Consider the following 19,307-nt stretch of genomic DNA (forward strand, 5'->3'; position numbering starts at 1 on the left):
CTAGGTCCTAGTTGTGTTTCTGGCGTTTCACGCACCACGATGTGAACACACCTCCTTCAGTTTCACCCTCACTTTTAGAAATCACAATGTCAAGCCGGGCGTTGGTGGCGCACGCCTTTAATCCCAGCACTCGGGAGGCAGAGGCAGGCGGATCTCTGTAAGTTCGAGACCAACCTGGACTACCAAGCGAATTCCAGGACAGCCTCCAAAGCCACAGAGACCCCTGTCTCGAAAACCAAAAAAAAATCAAAGAAATCACAATGTCTATTATGAAACACAATGTTCATTCTTGGGGTTGCCGGGGGAGGGGGTGTTCTATCATGGTTACACACACTGTCAGGTATTATTCGCTCTCTCTCTCGCTCTCGCTCTCGCTCTCTCGCTCGCTCGCTCACGCCTACCACATTAACCACGGATATGCACCACTCCAGTCCCCAAACTCCCATACTAACCCCAACTCCGCCAGCCCGCAACACCACCACAACCTCTTCAGAACTTCGCGCTCAGTAGGGAAGTCCCTCACCCCAGGAACTCGGTTTCCATGGCCACTGTGATTCCCGGTCCTGAACCGACACCCGCTAAGCACCACACACCCCGGACTTTCCTTAAGATTCAGCCCTGAAGCCAACTGGGTCGGCACTCGCGGAAGTTGCTGGTTCGCAGTGCACTCTGGGAAATGTAGTCCGACTCTGCGTGGTCTGCAACAAAAGACTAGACCACCACTATCAATTTACAGGTCCCGGCTTTAAACCCGGGCGCTTCCATCGGTGGAGATTATTCCTCACACGACGCTAACAACCGCTCACGGGGGCTTCGGGAAGGCCAGGCTACGCTGAGATGGCCAATATCGAGACGTGCAGAACGGCGATGCAATGCCCCTTTTGCCATCTTCGGGCCCGCAACATCCGCGGGTGTGACGGCTCCTGGGAACTGTAGTCCACTGCCTGGGAGGCCGTCGAAGCCGGCCTCAGAAAGAGGGCCAATAAATTCCAGGCACTCACAGACAGACACACGGGTTGCGGCCACAAGGTCTTGTAAAACAGCATCATGGCAATGGCGAGTGTGAGCCGTCTCTACTCCAGCCTTCAGCTGGCTGAATCCCTGCCCCTCGTCACACTCGCACGTGGCTGTGGCTGGGCTGCCCCGGGTCTTCGGCGACGCGTTACTGTGCGGCTTACTTTAGGTGTGCCCGACGTTGCTCTCCGGACTAAAGGCAGTCGCCACTGTGGGGAGGACGTGGTGGTTCACACTCCTCCGTCTTTGGGAGGGAAGGGGATTGCCTCCTCAAGGGTGACCAGGGCTAGACAGCAAGACAGCCTGTCTCAGCAAGCCCTTGTGAGGACCTGGAGTTCAGGTCAGCCTTATAGCGGCCAGCCTCAGAAGCCAAACAGCAAGGACAAGTCTCGCCTGCGTCTGTCTCCTCAAGAACGCTCGAGAGGGAACACGTCTGCTTGGAGGATTCTGAGCGCAACCCCCGCCCCCGAAAAGCACCCCCAAGGGCCAAACGCTGTGTTTAACAAGTCATAACGCATGTGCACAGTTATCTTAGGGAAAAGTAAAAATGCTAACTAGTTGTTATCAGTTGCACCCTCTGCTCCCGGAATGTACAGGAAGACACACACTTACTTAAATCGTAATTTGGAGAGAAAATGGGATTTAGGAGGCTTCAGATTTCTCCATGATCTTAGCCAGTCACCAAGACACACAGCATGCTCCTCTCCCACAGCGGCGCAGCTCGACCCCAATCCCCGGTCACGCACATTTCCCCTACCTCGCAGTTTCTCTGTCGTTCAGCTCCCCCCGGATCCAGCCGCACACTTCATCTCCCCGTGATCTCTCTCACACACACTCAGGCTTGCCATTGCGGACTCTGCCCACCTACAGGACGAGGCTGGCTTCCTCTTGGTCAAACTGAGATTTGGTTTCGGAACCCGGGATGCCACATTCGCTTTCCCCCGGCCCCAACTTCCAGCAGGAAGCCGAATTCGGAACAGCCTCCCTGGTCAGATTTCCGCCTGGGGATTGGATGACTCAGTCCGTGCTAGCCGCGCCCATCCGGTCGCTGGCACGGTCTCGGACTACATTTCCCAGAAGACCTCGTGGTCCCTGAAAACTCTCAGTGCCGAGATAGGGCTGGATCCAAGAAAGATCAAACCTGCAAGCACAGTTTCATTAAAGTGGGTAAAGGAGCTTACTGCCAAGCCTGATGACCTAAGTTCGATCCCTAGGGACTCATGGTGGAAGGCGAGAATCGACTTCTGCAAGTTGTCCGCTGAACGTCGCATGTGCGCCCACGTGCACACGCAAAAAAATAAACAATTATTGTTTGTTTGTTTTTAAAAGGAGTATTGCCACAAGCTTGGCCCAGTGGGCCACGTCTTTAATTCCCGCAGTCGGGAAGCGGAGGCAGGAGGAGTGCTGTCTGGGCTGTCTCTAACAAACAAATATTGCCAATAGTCAACTGAGGAACTACAACCAACCATTAGGATGAGAAGCTTTGTGGTTGGTAAAGCACTGGACGAGCGTTAAGTGTTAGTTAGAGGGGTTCTTACCAAGGACTCCACTAACCTCGGGCTGAAGACCGAGAGGAGGTCTAATGGGAATGAGCGTTCAGGGGATCCTCATCAAAGTCTGGTCTAGGGACCCCTTGTCGACTGGGATTTCCTCACGACTCCGATGAACAACCGAACAATTTGTGCCCGTTGTCCAAGCAACATCTGTGACCCCAGACTTCTGCCCCCTGAGGCTTCCTGGACGCCTTCACCCGCCCACCCCCCTCCCCGCGCCCTTGTACCTCCCTCTCCTGAGAACTTCTTGAGGAGTGGAAGGGATACCCCTGCTAGGTTTGGGGAGAATTTGATAAGCCTCTTTAAGGATAACGAGGCCCCTTGGTGCCAAGTGTCTGGAAGGTCCAGACTGTGTGGAGCATGGAGGGAAACAAGCGGATTCGGGGAGATCATGGAACGTTGTAGGATTGTTATCGTGTGTCTGGGTGCCGGTGGAAGGACTGTGGAGGCGTCAAGGATTGCTTGATTGGTGATTATGATCACATCCTTTGTGTGCGAGTGGAGTCTGAATGGTCATGTCTTGCCTTCTATCAGTCCGAGGCCCCCCCCCCCCCCGAGTGTGCATTCCCTGAATTTGTGAGCATTTGGCAAACTTTAGGAGAGTGTAAGGTGCCCCCACTGAGACATATGACTATTTACCGGTGTGCCTTGTCTATTTTTGGTGGACTGTGGGGGCAGGGGTCTCCCTGTGATCTCTGCTGTTGTGATTGTGCCTAGGGCATGGCATGTGAGAAGGCTCGCGTGGGAGGTGGATTGTTTTTTCGTTTGAGGCAGATGTGGCTTCTGTAGCCTGGTGGTGTGAGTGTGGATGATTGGAGAATCAGGTAAATGGCATCTCTGTGCCTGTGTCTTGAGCCACAGGAGACTTGGGACAGATTCTGTCCTGAACTAGTCGCCCTACCTTAGTCTGATTCTTGGATTTATACGAAGCCTCTAGACTTCTCTGATTTCTTTTTGTATGTGATGGGTGTTATGGATGCTAAGCCAAAATGATCTCTAAAATGCTGGACCCACAAGAGCTTGGTGCGTCCTGACTCACTTTTTATTCCCCAGCTCTGTCCTGTTTAGAGAAACACCTCCAGAGAGGGATAAAGAATGGCAACTCAAGGTAGCTTGTGATTTCCCGATACACATTTACCTTTGTCAAGACATGACTCGTTTTCCTTCTGTTGAAAATTCTGACCCATCAGATAACCAAATTCCCTGTAGCTTACCACTTGAGAAACTGGAGGCTCCAAACTCTAGCCCATAATCACATTCTCAATTTCCCATTATTAATTTGCCAGGTGTTCTTTTCCTTTTTTGCAATTTATTTATTCTTATCCTGTGTGTATGAATGTTTTGTGTTTATCTAATTATCCTTATTAATAAAATCTCGGGAGTCTGATATCAGAGTAAGAACCTGGACGATCAGAGAAGCATTGGAGAAGACACCAGTGGTCTCCTCTCCCTCTCATCCTCCATCCAAAAGGGCCAAGACTCTCTCCAAGTCCTGCCCTACAATTTCCTGTGTCTCTCTGGCTGTGCTCCATCCTCCAAAACCTCTATGGTGAAATTTGGTGAGCTAGTGGCTAGCTCTGCCCTCCAATTCAAAGCAAACTTTATTGGCAGTCTCAGGATCATCAGAATGTGATCAAATTATCACACAATAGAGTATTCTGCCTGAATGTATATATGTGTACTGTGTGTGTGCCTAGTGTTCTCAGAGGCCAAAGGTGGATGCCTGATCCCTGGGAACTTCAGTTACAAATGGTTGTGAGCCACCATGTGGGTGCTGGGAACTGAACCCAGGTCCTCTGCAAGAGCAGCAGGTGCTCTTAGCCACTGAGCCTTCTCTCCAGGTCTGGATCTTCTTCTTCTCCTATTTCTCCTCCTATTCCACCTCCATCTTCAGTTTTTTGAGACAGAGTTTGTCTGTGTAGCTCTGGCTGCCCTGGAACTCACTCTGTAGACCAGGCTGGCCTTGAACTCAGAGATCTGCCTACCTCTGCCTCCCCAGTACTGGGACTAATGGTATGCACCACCAACACCACCTGGCTCTGGATCTTCTTTTTATGTTGTGGTTTTGTTTTGTGTAGGCCAGGTATGGTAGAGGGAAGGTAATGAAGAACTAGAACAATCTTCCCTTGGTTTAAAAACACACTTGAAACAAGAACAAAAACAAAGCTCATTGTGTAGCTCAGGCTGGTCTAGGTTCACTATGTAACCAAGGATGACCTTGAACCTCCGATCCGACTGCCTCCACTTCTCAAATGCTAGGGCTAAGGGCTGTGGTACCACGCTGGGTTTGCAGTACTGGGGAATATATCCAGAGCTACTTTCATTCAAGGAAACAAATATTCTACCAAAACAATCTACACTCTTAGTCCCTCCCAAAGCCAAATTCCATTACAGTCCTAAAAATTGTAGTGCATCTTTTTCTGTCCCGCCTGCCAGCGCCCAAATCACAACAAGGAGACTTAGCGTTAGTTATGATAGCTCGGCTAGATTAGGCTTGTTTCTAATTAGCTCTTATGCCTTAAGTTTACCAATTCTTTAAATTAATCTATGTGCTGCCACATGGCTCGTGGTTGTCACCTCTCCTTCTGCATGTCTTGCTTGTTCTCTTGTTGTCTCTACCTTCTTCTTCCCAGCGTTCTCTCTACCCCGAAAATCCTGCCTAACTACTGGCCGTTTAACTTTTTATCAAACCAGTCACAACAATGTATCTTCACACAATACAAAGCTTTATTCCACAACAGGAAATGCCACGCACGCTGACAGAGAGCCAGGAGTTAACATATCAAGCCTCCTGACTACAGATGGGATTTACCAGCCAACTCACCCTCTTGCTGCCACAGCCACCAGCAACTCTAGCAGCCACGCCATTCCTTCATGCCACCACCCCAGCCTAGTTCCTGGGTTCTGTACAGAACGACGCTGGTTTGTGCCAGCATTGGTGAGTTAGCTTCTTTTTCCAGTTACCAGAATCACCTTTGTGGTTGTCTTAGTGTTCTGTTGCTATGAAGAGACGCGGTGAGCAACAGTAACTCTTATAAAGAAAAGCATTTAATTGGGGCTTGCTTACAGTTTCAGAAGTTTAGCCCATTGTCATCATGGTGGAGAGCATAAAGGTAAGCAGGCAGACATGGTAGCTGAGAGTTCTCCATCCAGAACTGCAGGCAGCAGGAAGAAGAGAGACACTGGGCCTGGCTTGAGTTTTTGAAATGTCAAAGCCTACCCCCCAGTGACATATTTCCTCCACTTGTTGTTTCAAGTGTGTTTTTAAGTAAGGGCCACACTTACTCCAACAGGGCCACAGCTCCTAATCCATCTCAGTAGTGCCACTTCCTGATGAGCCTATGGGGCTATTCTTATTCAAATTACAACACTGTGCAAGAGTGGCACACACCTTTAATCCCAGCACCCGGGAGGCAGAGGCAAGTGGATCTCTATGAGTTTGAGGCCAGTCTACAGTTTGAGGCCCAATCAGGGATACATAGAGGGGACCCCCCCCACTGAAAAACAAAGAAGAAAAGAAAAACAACTCTAGGATACATTTAAAATAACTTTTTGTTTGTTTTTGGTTTTTCGAGACAGAGTTTCTCTGTGGCTTTGGAGGCTGTCCTGGAACTCGCTTGGTAGTCCAGGCTGGTCTCGAATTTACAGAGATCCCCCTGTCTCTGCCTCCCGAGTGCTGGGATTAAAGGCGTGCACCACCAATGCCCAGCTAAAATAACTTTTTAAAATGATGAAACTCTTGGGTCCTGAGAGATGGCTCAGCAGTTACTGTAAGGCCCAGGGCAGTTTGGTACACACTTGCCATGGCAGACTCAATAGACACCAACCAGGGAGTAGGCCTGAGTTTCAGTTTACCCTAAGGCAACACCTGATTCCAGAAAAGACCACAAACTGGGACCAAAAAGACACCACCCAGGAACAGACCAGTCAACATCCAAGGGGCCAGTACCTAATGCTCCATAGGAAATACCTATGTTCCAACCATTGTAGATAGGAACACCAGATGTCCCTTAGCCAAGAACACACTCACTCTCTTTCACAAAGACACCCCTAGACAAATGCCAGCCTATAAGGGGTCTGAACCTTAGAAATTCCTTACCCAACCTCTGCTATGATAAAAAACCCCACCCCAAGTGAACTCAAGGCTCCCTAATGATGCCAAGACATTTGACACACAGAGGGTCCAAGTTCGAACTTGAATAAAGGCTCTTTACTTTTACATACAGGATTCAGTCTCCTTGTTGGTTTTTTGGTGGACTCTGCAATCTGGGAATAACATTTGGGGGCTCGTCTGGGATCCTCCCAAGCACACCAGGACTACCACCCATCCATAGAACCTGCAGCCTCAGCTGGCCAATAAGTTTTCTGTTTCATTTCATGTCATTCTGTTTAGATAAACTTCTGTGAGTGGGTCTAGAATCTGTACCAGAATCTGCAAGAGCCTGTAGATGGTCTACCCCAATGAGCAGAAGGATTACTGGTGGGGTGCCTGGGGAGGTGCTCCTTCTGTAAGGGAGTGGATCCCTCTGCTTTGTAGAAAGATGGAGCAGTCCCACCTGCAGAACAGCTTGAGGCAGTTGTCTTCAGTTCAGTTTTGCCTCTAGGCACCAGGAGGGCTCTGTATTGTTCTGTATACTATCTTTATTGTCTTTTTTATCATCCTCTTTCTGATTTACAAGACTGACACTGATCATATGGGATGGACTCAAAGCACAACTCCTTTCACTTTGATGTTGGATTACTTTCAGGACTTTGAGAGATAGGGCCATAAGCATAAGAGTTTGAGACAAAAAGAGGGTATATTTTCCTGGAAGGGATGAGGCAGACAACCTCTGCCTGACTTGAGCATTTCATTGAAAAGAGGCAGCCTCCTTCTGTTGCTCTTGGCCTGTAGCACACAGGTAACATAGGTGGGCAGGGCCAGGCTCAGGGATTGGTTAGTTTAGTTGGTTGGGGGGCAGAATTGGCTCTGGTTTTAGGGCCGAACTGTGTTTCTTTCACTGGCCCTTTTTAGCTTTTTGGCTCTATTTCCAGGGCTAAGGTGTATTTCTTTCAGTGGCTCTGATTCTAGGGCCAAAGTGTTTCTTTGGCTCTGGTTTCAGAGTCAGGGAGTGTTTCTTTGGTTCTGAGTTCAGGGCTAAAGAGATTCTTTCACTGGCTTTGGGTTCAGGGTCAGGGTGCTGCCCCGACCCACGGGGCATTCAACGTGATGACTGGAGGGCACCTAGGAGAAAGATGGGGGACAGGAGATACAAGAAGGACACCGAGACAAGTATCTGACCAAAGTGACAGAATTTTATTCTTTTTTTTTTATGAGACAGGGTTTCTCTGTATTGTTTTGGAAGCTGTCAGTCCAGCCTGGCCTCGAACTCACAGAGATCCGCCTGCCTCTGCCTCCCGAGTGCTGGGATTAAAGGCATGCACCACCACCGCCCGGCCAGAATTTTATTCTTTCCAAGGTATATTTAAGGGGCTTGGAGGAGGAATCAAGGAGGGACAGCTTCAAGGAAGCTATTAGGGCAAAAGGTCAGGGGTAGAACCACCTGTGTTGCTAGGTAACCTGACCGTAGGTCCTTACTTTATCTATCTCAGTCTTTCCCTATTGTCCAAGCCTATCTCCTGGCAGACTTGGGGGCTTTCTGTTGAGCTCATCTTTAACTGCTAATTAAGCTGCAGGCCTGTTTCTGGAATTTAGCAGAGGTAGCAGGGTGGTCCATAGCACGTACTCTATGAGGATTGAGTCACGTCTTTTCTATGAATACGTGAGGTAGCCGCAGCTGGCTGATGACTGGAGGCCCCTGACAGAGTGCTAGATTTTTTTGCTCAGGGATTGGTTGGTTACTTTGGCTGGCCTGTTTACCCTACACCATGCCATCAAGGCTCTCCTCTGAGGAACCCAGAATGCTGGCTGTTTAATGACTGTGGGACCCAGGACCAGTTATACTCCTGCACCACCCTCAAGTCTGGTTTGAGAATCCCACCACCACCAATCCTGCTACCCTCTTGCCTGGTGACAACTCACAGGCGCTCATCCATGACTGTCAGGAGATGAAAGATGAAACCAGACCTATGGGAACCACAGCAGTTACTTTAACTTAAATGATTTGGGCCCAAACCAGGTACCTCAGCCCAGAGAGCAGAACAGATTGATCTGACCCCAGCTTTCAGTTGGTATGCCTTTACTACTGGGCATATGCACAGCATGATCTACAGAGAAAGAGGCCTTCTCACTGCTGGGGAAAAGGCATTGGAAAATCTTGGCCTTCCTAGAGGCTGCTAACCTGGCTATCAACAAATGGCCCTAAGACCAGCAGGGTCTATTGATACTATGATGACATTGCATGACCTCATAGTGCCCAAGGGTAAAGAAGAAATGGACAGCTCAAACCCAGAGGTTGATGGAGGACACCAGAGGGAAAGATCATTTTCCCAGAAACAACTGGCAGGAGTCTAGTAACTGACCTTCTCCAGGATATTCACTGGGGTCAACAAAACTTTCTGAGTTGCTCAGACAAAGGTATGCTATACCTAGACAGGACAGCTTAGCACAGGACGTCTCAGCCAGATTCTAAGTTTGTGCTCAAATGAATCGGAAACAGAGAGCCCTTACCTAGGAAGTAGTCCAAATGAGAGACCAACACTCCCCCCCACACACACAGTGAACTCTGGGAAACTGATTTCACTAAGATCTGGCCTGCTGAGGAAGGATAAAAGTACCTTTTTTTCGGTGGGTAAAAGAGTTCCCCACCTGGAATAAGACTGTTCAAATAATAACTTAAAACACTCCTCCAGGAACTGATTTGGCCTCTCCCTAGCAATGAGGGTCCAACAATGGCCCAGCTTTCATAGCCAAAGCCTGTCAATTAATAGCCAATGATTTAGGCATAGATCTAAAAATTCCATTGTGCATATAGACCCCAGATCTTCTGGACAGGTAAAAAGAATGAACAGAGCATCAAAAGAAACTGTCAAAATTTTCATTTGAGTCCAGTCAAAGATGAATAGACCACCCTCCATTGTTTCACTTCAGCCCACATATAAGGATGGGTTTACCTCCTATGAGATTATGTTTGGAAGACTTCCTGTAATGAGTCTTTTTCTGTCCCACCAGCCAGCTCCCAGATAATGACAGAGACTTATTATTAATTATGAAAGCTCAGCCTTAGCTTAGGCTTGTCCCACTAGCTTTTAAATTAAACCCATATGTTTATTAATATACATTCTACCACATGACTTTTACCGCTCCCCAATTCTGTGTGTCCAACTCATTCTGTGTCTCCATGGCATCTCTGGTTCTCCATAAAAGCTGGGTATTCACTGGACTGTCTGGGAGACCCAGCCAGCCTCTGAGTTTACCACCAGTTTCCCCTGGTTTGAAGCGTCTGATACTCTCTGGATCAGGCAGGTAGCAAAAGGATGATGAACCTAACCTGGAAAGGACCCTACAAGGTGATTCTCTTTATTGCCACAGCTGTAAAAGTAGCTGGACTTACACGATGGGTCTAACACACCCAGGTCAATAAAGTGGAAGCCGCAAATGACAGTAACAAATGGACTATTTCCAACTATGGACCCGTTAAAATTAAGGTTCCATCTGGCTCCAGGCCATTCCATTCTCTCTCTGCATCTCTACCTCCTCCTGAAACTTATGTTTGGTATGAGCACGTGCTTCAATGCCTACAGCCCTCAGGACAGGGCCAGGCAACTGAGGAAGACAGATACAGGGAAGGCCAGCAACCCACATTCTGTCTTGACCTATGCTCACTGATAACCACTTCACTTGTCTGGTTGTACTGGGGAAAGAAAAGATGTGGGAGTGTGTCTTTTGAGATGAGAATACAGAGTTTACAATTTTATGCATGCCCAGCAGCTGGACCCCTAGTTGCCAGGAACAAGAGGGTTTCCATTGCAAAAACTGTGGTTGTGAAGAAGAAGCTTCCTAAAAACACACAGATGAATATATAAAAAGAAAGCCCTCTCCCAAGAAATAAAAAATAAGAAAATACAATCCAATAGCCATAAAATAAGAAATCTGAAACTTCGCATGGAAGGTTCTGGCCTTTGGAAAACAGAGGAAACCTGGAGACTCAGATTCTGTGCCACAGGAATGGATCCTGGGGAAAGAGTTAGTTATTCCCAGCTAGAAATTAGCCAGGATTGCTGGCCATGCTTAGACATCCAGCCCTTTTACTAACTAACCAGACTGTCAGCCCGTTCACTAACAAAACTCGCTTTGACTGGGGACAGCCCAAATTAATGTTGGAGGGCTTATATTAATTAACATTACATTAATTAACATGTTGGTTTTCTACTGCATGTACCAGGCTTGTGAGCTTCCAGGAATTCTCTTGTCTCTGCCTCATCTGCACGCCAGAAGCACTGGGATTACTGGCACATGTGTGATTGCCTGGCTATTACATGGTCCTGGGGATCCCAGCTCAGGTTCACACTTGCACAGCAAGGTCTTTGGTCCCCACAGAGCCATCTCCCCAGTCCTTGACTACAACTTCAGTCATTTTTTACCGTGGGTTTACAATGTGTAGAAGTGGCTTTGTGCAGCCAGGCAGTGGTGGCGCACACCTTTAATCCCAGCACTTGGGAGGCAGAGGCAGGCGGATCTCTGTGAGTTCGAGGCCAGACTGCACCGACAGCCTCAAAAAAAAAAAAAAACCAATACAGAGAAACCCTGTCTCGTAAAAAAAAATTGCTATAAAGATACAAGGATAAAATTTAAGACGGAGACCCTGAATTTGGAGCACTAATATGAACTCATTGTCATTTCCTAAGTTTAAAAAGTTTTAGTTGCACAACATATGTACAGTGTAAATTCTCACAAACTGACTATATCTGTCATAAGCATCCAAACCAAGTGACCAGACGCTGCTCCTCAGAACCCTCACACTGCTTCTGTCACTACCACTCCGGGGCAGGACACCCCACCCTCCCCACTATCCTGCCTTCCAACTACATAGACAAGGTATTGATTTTTATACTTATTATACCGGGAGTCATAGACTATGGTTGTTTGTTTTTTTATGACAGGGTCTGTAGCCTAGTGGTGGAGTACACCTTTGATCCCAGCACTCGGGAGGCAGAGGCAGGCGGATCTCTGTGAGTCTGAAGCCAGCCTGGTCTACAGAGTGAGTTCCAGGACAGCCAGGGCTACACAGAGAAACCCTGTCTCAAAACAACAACAACAACAACAAAAAAAAAGACAGAGTCTCATATAGCCCCGGCTGGCCTTGAGCTTGCTCTATGGCCAAGGCTGGTCTTAACCTCCTGCCTCTACCTCTCAAGTTCTATGATTTTAGGTGTGTACCACTGTGCCACATATATAGGCTGGGGATCAAACCCAGAACTTCCTGCATGCTAGACTAGCACTCTACCAACTGAGCTACAGTCTTGCCTAGGATGTAGGATCTTTTATGTCTTTTATGTCTGTTTATTTTGCTCAGAATTCTGCTTTGGGGATGTATTTGTATTATTGCCCAGACATAGGTTGTTCCTTAGGGTTCAAACTTCTACTTGCTTCAGAAAAGCATTAGGCCAACATGCAGGCTCTGGAACCAGTTGCCACACCCCAGGAATGGACCTATGTGTGCATTGATGGTATAAGGTCTAAAGTCCCCCCTATTTTAGTCTATTTCACTTGCAGCAGTGGTTACTAACTGCTAGTATCCTACACGCTCACAGGCATTGAGTGACAAAATGCACTTGAGGTAATGGTTAAGTACTTAAATAAATCTGAATTAGTTCACTGTTTTGATAAGATTTTAGTTTCATTTTCTAAATAAGGTACTAATTTTGATACACTGTACCTAAAATTCTCATTTAACTATAATAGCCCCTTTAAAATGCACAACCTAGTGACCAAGTTTGGAGGTGCATGCCTGCAATTTCAGCACTAACAAGAAGGCTGAGGCAGAAGTTTAGTGAGTTTGAGGCAGGCCAGTGAGACCTATCTCTGAAACAGGAGAGAGGAGAGAGGGGAGAGAGAGAGAGAGAGAGAGAGAGAGAGAGAGAGACAGAGAGACAGAGAGAGAGAGAGAGAGAGAGACAGAGAGAGAGAGAGACAGAGAGAGAGACAGAGAGAGAGACAGAGAGAGAGAGAGAGAGAGAGAGAGAGAGAGAGAGAGAGAGAGAGAGAGAGAGAGAGAGAGAGAGAGAGAGCACCAGCAGTATGTTTCCTGGAAATTTATCTCAAATATTATCAAATTTCAGATTTTAGTTGAGAAATTTTGGATTATCATTCCTTGAAGACTCCAGTATGTACATGGACTAGTCGGGACTAAAGACACTTGAATTTGCTTCTATTTTACGTTTACAGTAGAAACATCAATCGTGTCATGCAATATAGAGCAACAGCTCACGAGAGTGGTCACAGGGAAATCATTATGTTTGACATCAACACCCATAAAAAAGTCTTTATTACTTAAGGAAGTAATTTTAGAATGTTCATAAGTTTGCAAACACAATTCACTTCGTTCTTAAATACGCAGAAGGCTTTAAAAACTAAAAGGATTGTGAAGACCTAGGCAAGATCCCACTTATTTTACTTATCATTTTTTTAATTGGTGGTGGTGTTTTCACTTTTTAGCCCTGGCTGGCCTGGCACTTGCTATGTAGCCTAGGTTGGCTTGAATTCAGATCTGCCTGCCTCTGCTTCCTAGGCTGGAGTTTTGGGTTTTTTTGGGGGGGGGTGTGTACATGACTTTGTACACCTGTCTGCACTGGAGGCCAGAGGCTGATTTGACATTAGCTGCCTATCTTTCTTTTTGAGCAGGGTCTTTCACTAACCTGTGATCAGTTAGACTGGCTAGGGAGCAAACCCCAGGGATCCCCCCATCTCTCCACACCCTCAGGACTGACATCACAACAGGCTTGCCTCATCTGAGTTCATCCAGAGCAGCTGGGAACTAAGACTTCAAAGTCTTGTATTTTAAACTAAAGCTTGTTTTAATTTGGAGAAGCCACCATAACTCAACTCATGTTAAGCATGCTTCTAGTGACGCCGTATTGAATCACGTGGGTTAGTGCAGGTGACTGCTGTCCCTTGCAGACTTCCTGTCCTGCGTCACCTGTTTGCACAACTCATGATCTTAGACTTCCCAGTGTATCTATCTGACCTATGCCTTTCAAGTCCCTTTCAGTATTCAAAATGCATCACCTCTGTTTTTAATACCACTTTGCTGGTTGAAAACCAAGGGGAAAGCATTCACATTTTAGGTTCGTTGCTTCTTGTTTTACCAGGCAATCTGTTCTCTTCCTTATTTTCTCTAAACTGGGCGTTGAGGTTGTATGGATTAGAGGTTTGGTGCTTTTAGTTAGGTGTCAGTGTTGTAGTTAGGCACACTAGAAGGCACAGAATTCTTTATTATTCTACGTTGGTTCAGCTGCTGCCAGCCTGACCCATTCATTACCAAGGTCAAGCCAGTTTATCACTCGGTGGTTGTAATACCTAGACCAGTGGATCTCAACCCCCCTGATGCCATGACCCTTTAATACAGTTCCTCATGTTGTAGGCCCCAACCACAAAATTATTTTTTCTCCCTCACAGCTATAATGTTGCTAGCATTATACATTGTAAATATGTTTTCCGATGGTCTTAGGTGACCCCTGTGAAAGAGTTGTTTGACACCCCCCCATAGGGGTTGTGATGAGAACCACCGTTCTAGAGTCTCTATTAAATGTGCTGCCTGATTCTGCTGAAACTCTCTAATTAAGAACGGTACCTCAGCAACTCTTGGTAGCTCTGAGATACAGCTTATATAGACAATTCTTTTTAGTTATTAATTTTCAAAATGAGTTGGTGCCTTGGCTATGCTCTTAGGTACACAGTATAGATAGAATGCCTTTACACATTCGTCCTTCTGTGAAGTTCCAGTCTAGAGAGAGCTTCCTAAAGTTTAACACTTTGTCCTCTGACTGAAACCTTTCATGCGGCTATTTGTGAGCAGGAAGCAAAAAAGGACTAAAACCTTTTTTTCTTCTAGAATTTTCTACCGCTCCTTAACGTATTTGCAATGGAAGAGTTCTTAAAAGGGTCCTTAAGAATTCTTGTGAATTCGCTGGTGGTAGGTGAGGTGTGAGTGCTGTCTGAATGCCTTCTTACACTCCGTACACTTGTAAGGTTTCTCGCCAGAATGGATCCTCTGATGCTGAATAAGTGATGAATGGAGCCGGAAGGCCTTCCCACACTCCCTGCAGTCATAGGGTTTCTCCCCCGTGTGGATGCTCTGATGCTGAGTGAGCTGGGAGAGCAGCCTGAAACTTTTCTCACATTCCAAACACTTATAGGGCTTCTCCCCCAGGTGGATACTCTGGTGTTGCGTCAGCTGTGAGAACAGCCGGAAGGCCTTCCCACACTCCCTGCAGTCATAGGGCTTGTCCCCAACGTGAATGCCCTGGTGGGAGATGAGCTCCGAGTACCGGCGGAAGAACTTGTGGCACTCCTTACACTCGTAGGGCTTCTCGCCCGTGTGGATCCTCCGGTGGAGCGTTAGGTGGTAGCCGCGGCTGAAGGTCTTCCCGCAGTCCTTGCAGTCAAAGGGCTTCTCGCCCGTGTGGATCCTCTGGTGCAGGGTGAGCTGCTGCCGCACGCGGAACGCCTTCCCGCACTCTTCACAGCCGTAGGGCTTCTCGCCCGTGTGCAGCCTGTGGTGCAGCCGGAGGCCCGTGCTGCACAGGAAAGCCTGCCCGCACTGCTCGCACGCCGAGGAGCGCTCGCCGGCGCTGCTGAGCCTCTGGTGCCGGGTGAGGTGCGCGTACTGCCTGAAGGTCTTGCCGCACTGCTCGCACTCGTAAGGCTTCTCCCCGGTGTGGATCCTGCGGTGGAGACTCAGCTGCCCCCGCACTCTGAACGCCTTCCCGCACTCCTTGCATCCGTACGGCTTCTCGCCGGCGTGACTCCTCTGGTGTCCTCGGAGGTCTGAGCTGCACCTGAAGATCCCTGCGCACTTCTTACACTCATAGAGTTTGTCGGCCGCGTGAACCCTCCGGTGGCGACTGAGGTGGGCACACTGCCTGAAGGCTTTCCCACATTCTTGACACTCGTAGGGTTTCTCCCCCGTGTGGATTCTCTGGTGGAAGGTGAGTTGTTGGCGGACTCTGAAAGCCTTCCCACACTCCCCGCATTCGTAGGGCTTTTCTCTGTTACGGTTTTTCTGATAGAGACCAACTGATGAGCGTCTTTTGTACACGGCTCTTTTTCCAGGGCCGGGTTTTGTCACTTGTCTGAAACACGCCCCGCGAGAACTCTCTTGTTCTTCAAAGGTTTTATATTCAAACTCTTTCCGAAAAAAGGAATCTTCAAGGCCATACCTTTTAATTCTTTCCATTATTTCCCACGGAGACAAATTAATTTCATAAGTATTCTTTTCTTGAAGTAACACTTTACTGCTATATCTGGGTTCCAGCTCTGAAAGCCAACAAAAAAGATCAACACATGACACTCTCCTACTCTGGACAAAATAAACAAATAAAAGTTTTTAGAACAGAAATGAAAAACATAACAGAAAACAGGCCTAAACCAGGCATGCATCCGATTCCAGCACTCCAGAGGCTGAGGAAGATGCTTTGGTTACACATGCAAGCCAGCCTGGGCTACATCACAAGATTTTGACTCAAGACAAGGAAAACAAAACAGAACAAACCAATAACTAAATGAGCTAAAAGGCCCCCAAAAAATAATCATGTGATTTGAAAAAAAAAAAGTCTAAGAGAGATAAAGAAATGATGAGACCAAGTTATTTGGATATAGATCAAAATGTGAGAATCTCTACTTAAAATTTCCTTTTAAATCATACTCATTTCATGTGTGTTGGCGTGCATGAGTTTATGTGCACCACGAATGTGCAGGAGCCCATGGAGGCCAGATTCCCTGGAACTGGAGTGGCCGGCAGTTGTGAGCTGCTGTGTGGGTTCTGCAGAGGGCCCAGGTCCTCTGCAAAAACATTCAGCACTCTTAAATGCTGAGGCATGTCTCAAGCTCCACTACTTAGACTTTTTAATGACTTGTCCTTTTAAGCAGAATAAAGCGTATTTTCCCATGAACAGCATTTCCTGTGTTTACCGTATCCACATCATCGTCCCCTTTGCTCCTTATAGCTCCATCACACTGGCTTCCTCTAAACTACTAAAACTAGGCTCAGCAGGGGACTTGCTGCTCCTGCAGGAGGACCTATGTTCTGTTCCCAGTGCTCACGTGACTCACCACCTTTTGTAACTCCAGTCCTAGGGGACCTGACACGGTCTTCTGGCCCCCGCAGGCACTAGGCACACACAGCACAAAAGTATATATGCAGGCAAAAGAAGCACATAAACATGTACAAACACACATAAACATGTACAAATACGTTTACACTTTAAAAAGAGTTCAGTACAATTTTAGGTTGTCCTTTGCTTGTTTTTTCTTTGGGACAGGGTTTCATTCATGTTGGCTAGGCTGGTCTTGAACTCGGCAGGTTACCAGAGGTGGCCTTAAGCTTTCTGATCTCCCTGCCTCTGTCTCCCTAGTATAGGGTTACAGGTGTGCGCCACCACACCTGGTTTTATGTGATGCGGGGGATCTAACCCAGGGCCTCGTGCATAGTAGGCCAACACTCTATTAACAGAACTACATCCCCAGCCCAAGAGTTCAATAATTTTTAAAATGAAAAAGGTGTTTTTAAAAGGAATTTATATCATTTACCAACATTATCTGTAACATGCCCAAACTGGAAGCCCTCATCAAGAGGAAAACAGCTAAGTGAATGATGTCATATGAACACAGCACCGCACTGAGATTGGACAATCTACAACTACTTACTAAGGCAAGTAAACAAAGTCAAATACACACACACAATTGAAAACAAGAAGGGAATGAGGCAGGTGGATCTCAGTGAGTTCAGGGACAACATAGTCCAAAAAGGCTACATGATGAGACCTAGTCTTCAAAATAATAATAATTAATAATAATATTAATGATAATAGTAATTTGACGTTGTGAACAGTCTCAAGCAGGTGACTCCTCTATAGATAAACAGTCAGGTCTGCTACAAGGGGTTACTGTTATTTGTTCCCAAATTGGACTACTCAAATTCATATTCATGCAAGCAACTGAAGCTATTCATGCTCAAGGAGAACCTCGTCTATGAAACTCAGGTAGAATGTTCTGGAAGCACTAGTTACAAGTGCACATTGCATTGCTGGAGAAGTAAGTGCAGTTGAGAACATTAAAGATGATGGGAAACAGGCCGCCAGGGATTCTGCAGCTGGGGCTGTGGTGGAGCATCTGGAGGGCACATGTGAGGCCCTGGCTTCTGCCCCCGGCACCACCACAGCCAGCACAAACATTTAAAAGCAAAACTACCTTTATGAATGAAGAAGTTGAGCGAACTTAAGCTCAAGAGATCCCATCTCCAGCCAACCAGAGACTTCACATTGGTTCTATTTTCATGATCACTTTGCCTAAAATAGCTTCACTCTCATCCCTAAACCTCATCCCAGTCTTCTGTATTATTACCCTATTCATTCTTCTTTTAATACTTAGAAGGTCATTTTTTCCAAACAAAGTCTCACTATGAAACACTATGTAGCCCTGGAACTTTCTCCAGACCAAGTCTCACTATGTAACCCTGGCTAACCTGGAACTTGCTATTAGACCAGGCTGGCCTGAATTCCCAGAGTTGGGACTAAAGAAGTGAGCCACCATATCTAGCCATTTGAGGACAGTAATAAATCATTTGCGTTTTGCGTTATATGGTTGTAAGGTTCAGGTGATCAAGGCCACGGTTAAATAGAAGCTCAACCACTGAGCATGCACTCGCTAATTTTCAGCTCTTTATATTCATCTTGCCTGAGTGTACATCTGTGCACCATGCGCATGCAGCGCCCAGGAGGCCAGAAGAGGGCATCGTGTCCCCTGGACCGGGAGTTACAGGTGGCTGTGAGCCACAGTATGGGTGCCGGGAACCAAACCCAGAGCCCGTGTATTGATGTCAGTGCTCTTAACAGGGGATCCATCTTTCTAACCCTCCCCGTTTACTGTGTGACTTCATTACAAATATAAATTCCATCCAATGAAAACAAAAGTTGTATACATAAAAACTGAAATACAAGCCGGGCGTTGGTGGCACACGCCTTTAATCCTAGCACTCGGGAGGCAGAGGCAGGCGGATCTCTGTGAGTTCGAGGCCAGCCTGGTCTACAAAGTGAGTTCCAGGACAGCCTCCAAAGCTACAGAGAAACCCTGTCTCGAAAAACCAAAAAAAACCCTGAAATACAAAGCGGGCACAGCGTCACACACTGTAGTCGCAGGCCGGAGACAATCTGAGACAGGAGGATGAGGAATTCACAGTCAGCCTCATTATATAGCAAGACCCTATCTCAGAAAAGAAAATGTAGGCTGTGAAGATGGCTCAGCAGTTACGGACTCTTGGCTGCTTAAGAGGCTCAGAGTCCAAGTCCCAACACCTGCTTGGTGATTCATAACCACCTGTAACTCCCGGCTCCAGGGGATCTGATGCCCTCTTCCAGCCTCAGTGGACACCAGGCAGGCAAGTGGTGCACACACAAACATACCAGCCAAGCAACTATACAAATGAAATAAACTAATTTAGAAGGTTCTTAAGGAGTCAGGAGTATACTACAAGATTATCCACAAAGAAATTAGATATAAAACGCAGGAAAAAAATTATGCTCTCACTGGACAAGAAAACCTTCCCTTGTGGAAAAGGCAGGGAAATGAGAGAGAAGAAACAA

General features: G+C 47.1%; 2 protein-coding genes across 6 annotated transcripts in view; both read right to left on the reverse strand.

Annotated features, from left to right (window-relative positions):
* LOC106022537 (zinc finger protein 420) overlaps positions 1-1,993 on the reverse strand; it is a 37,663-nt gene extending 35,670 nt beyond the window's left edge. Inside the window, exon 1 of one of the 5 annotated variants that reach the window (XM_040734538.1) lies at positions 1,772-1,993. The gene's annotated coding sequence lies outside the window, so the exon portion shown is untranslated. Of the gene's footprint in view, positions 1-452; positions 1,708-1,771 lie in introns of those variants that run through there. The other 4 variants (XM_040734521.1, XM_040734522.1, XM_040734523.1 and 1 more) reach the window with 4 other exon arrangements.
* A 10,863-nt stretch (positions 1,994-12,856) lies between these two features.
* The window catches only part of LOC121132751 (zinc finger protein 28 homolog), a 36,540-nt gene continuing 30,089 nt past the window's right edge, over positions 12,857-19,307 (reverse strand). The window contains exon 9 of the mRNA XM_040734244.1: positions 12,857-15,984. Within this exon, the coding sequence (XP_040590178.1) occupies positions 14,615-15,984 (1,370 nt within the window). The 3' untranslated portion in view covers positions 12,857-14,614. The remainder of the gene's footprint in view (positions 15,985-19,307) is intronic.

Source organism: Mesocricetus auratus, unplaced genomic scaffold, assembly GCF_017639785.1.
Source record: "Mesocricetus auratus isolate SY011 unplaced genomic scaffold, BCM_Maur_2.0 Super-Scaffold_100038, whole genome shotgun sequence".
Lineage (NCBI taxonomy): Eukaryota > Metazoa > Chordata > Mammalia > Rodentia > Cricetidae > Mesocricetus > Mesocricetus auratus.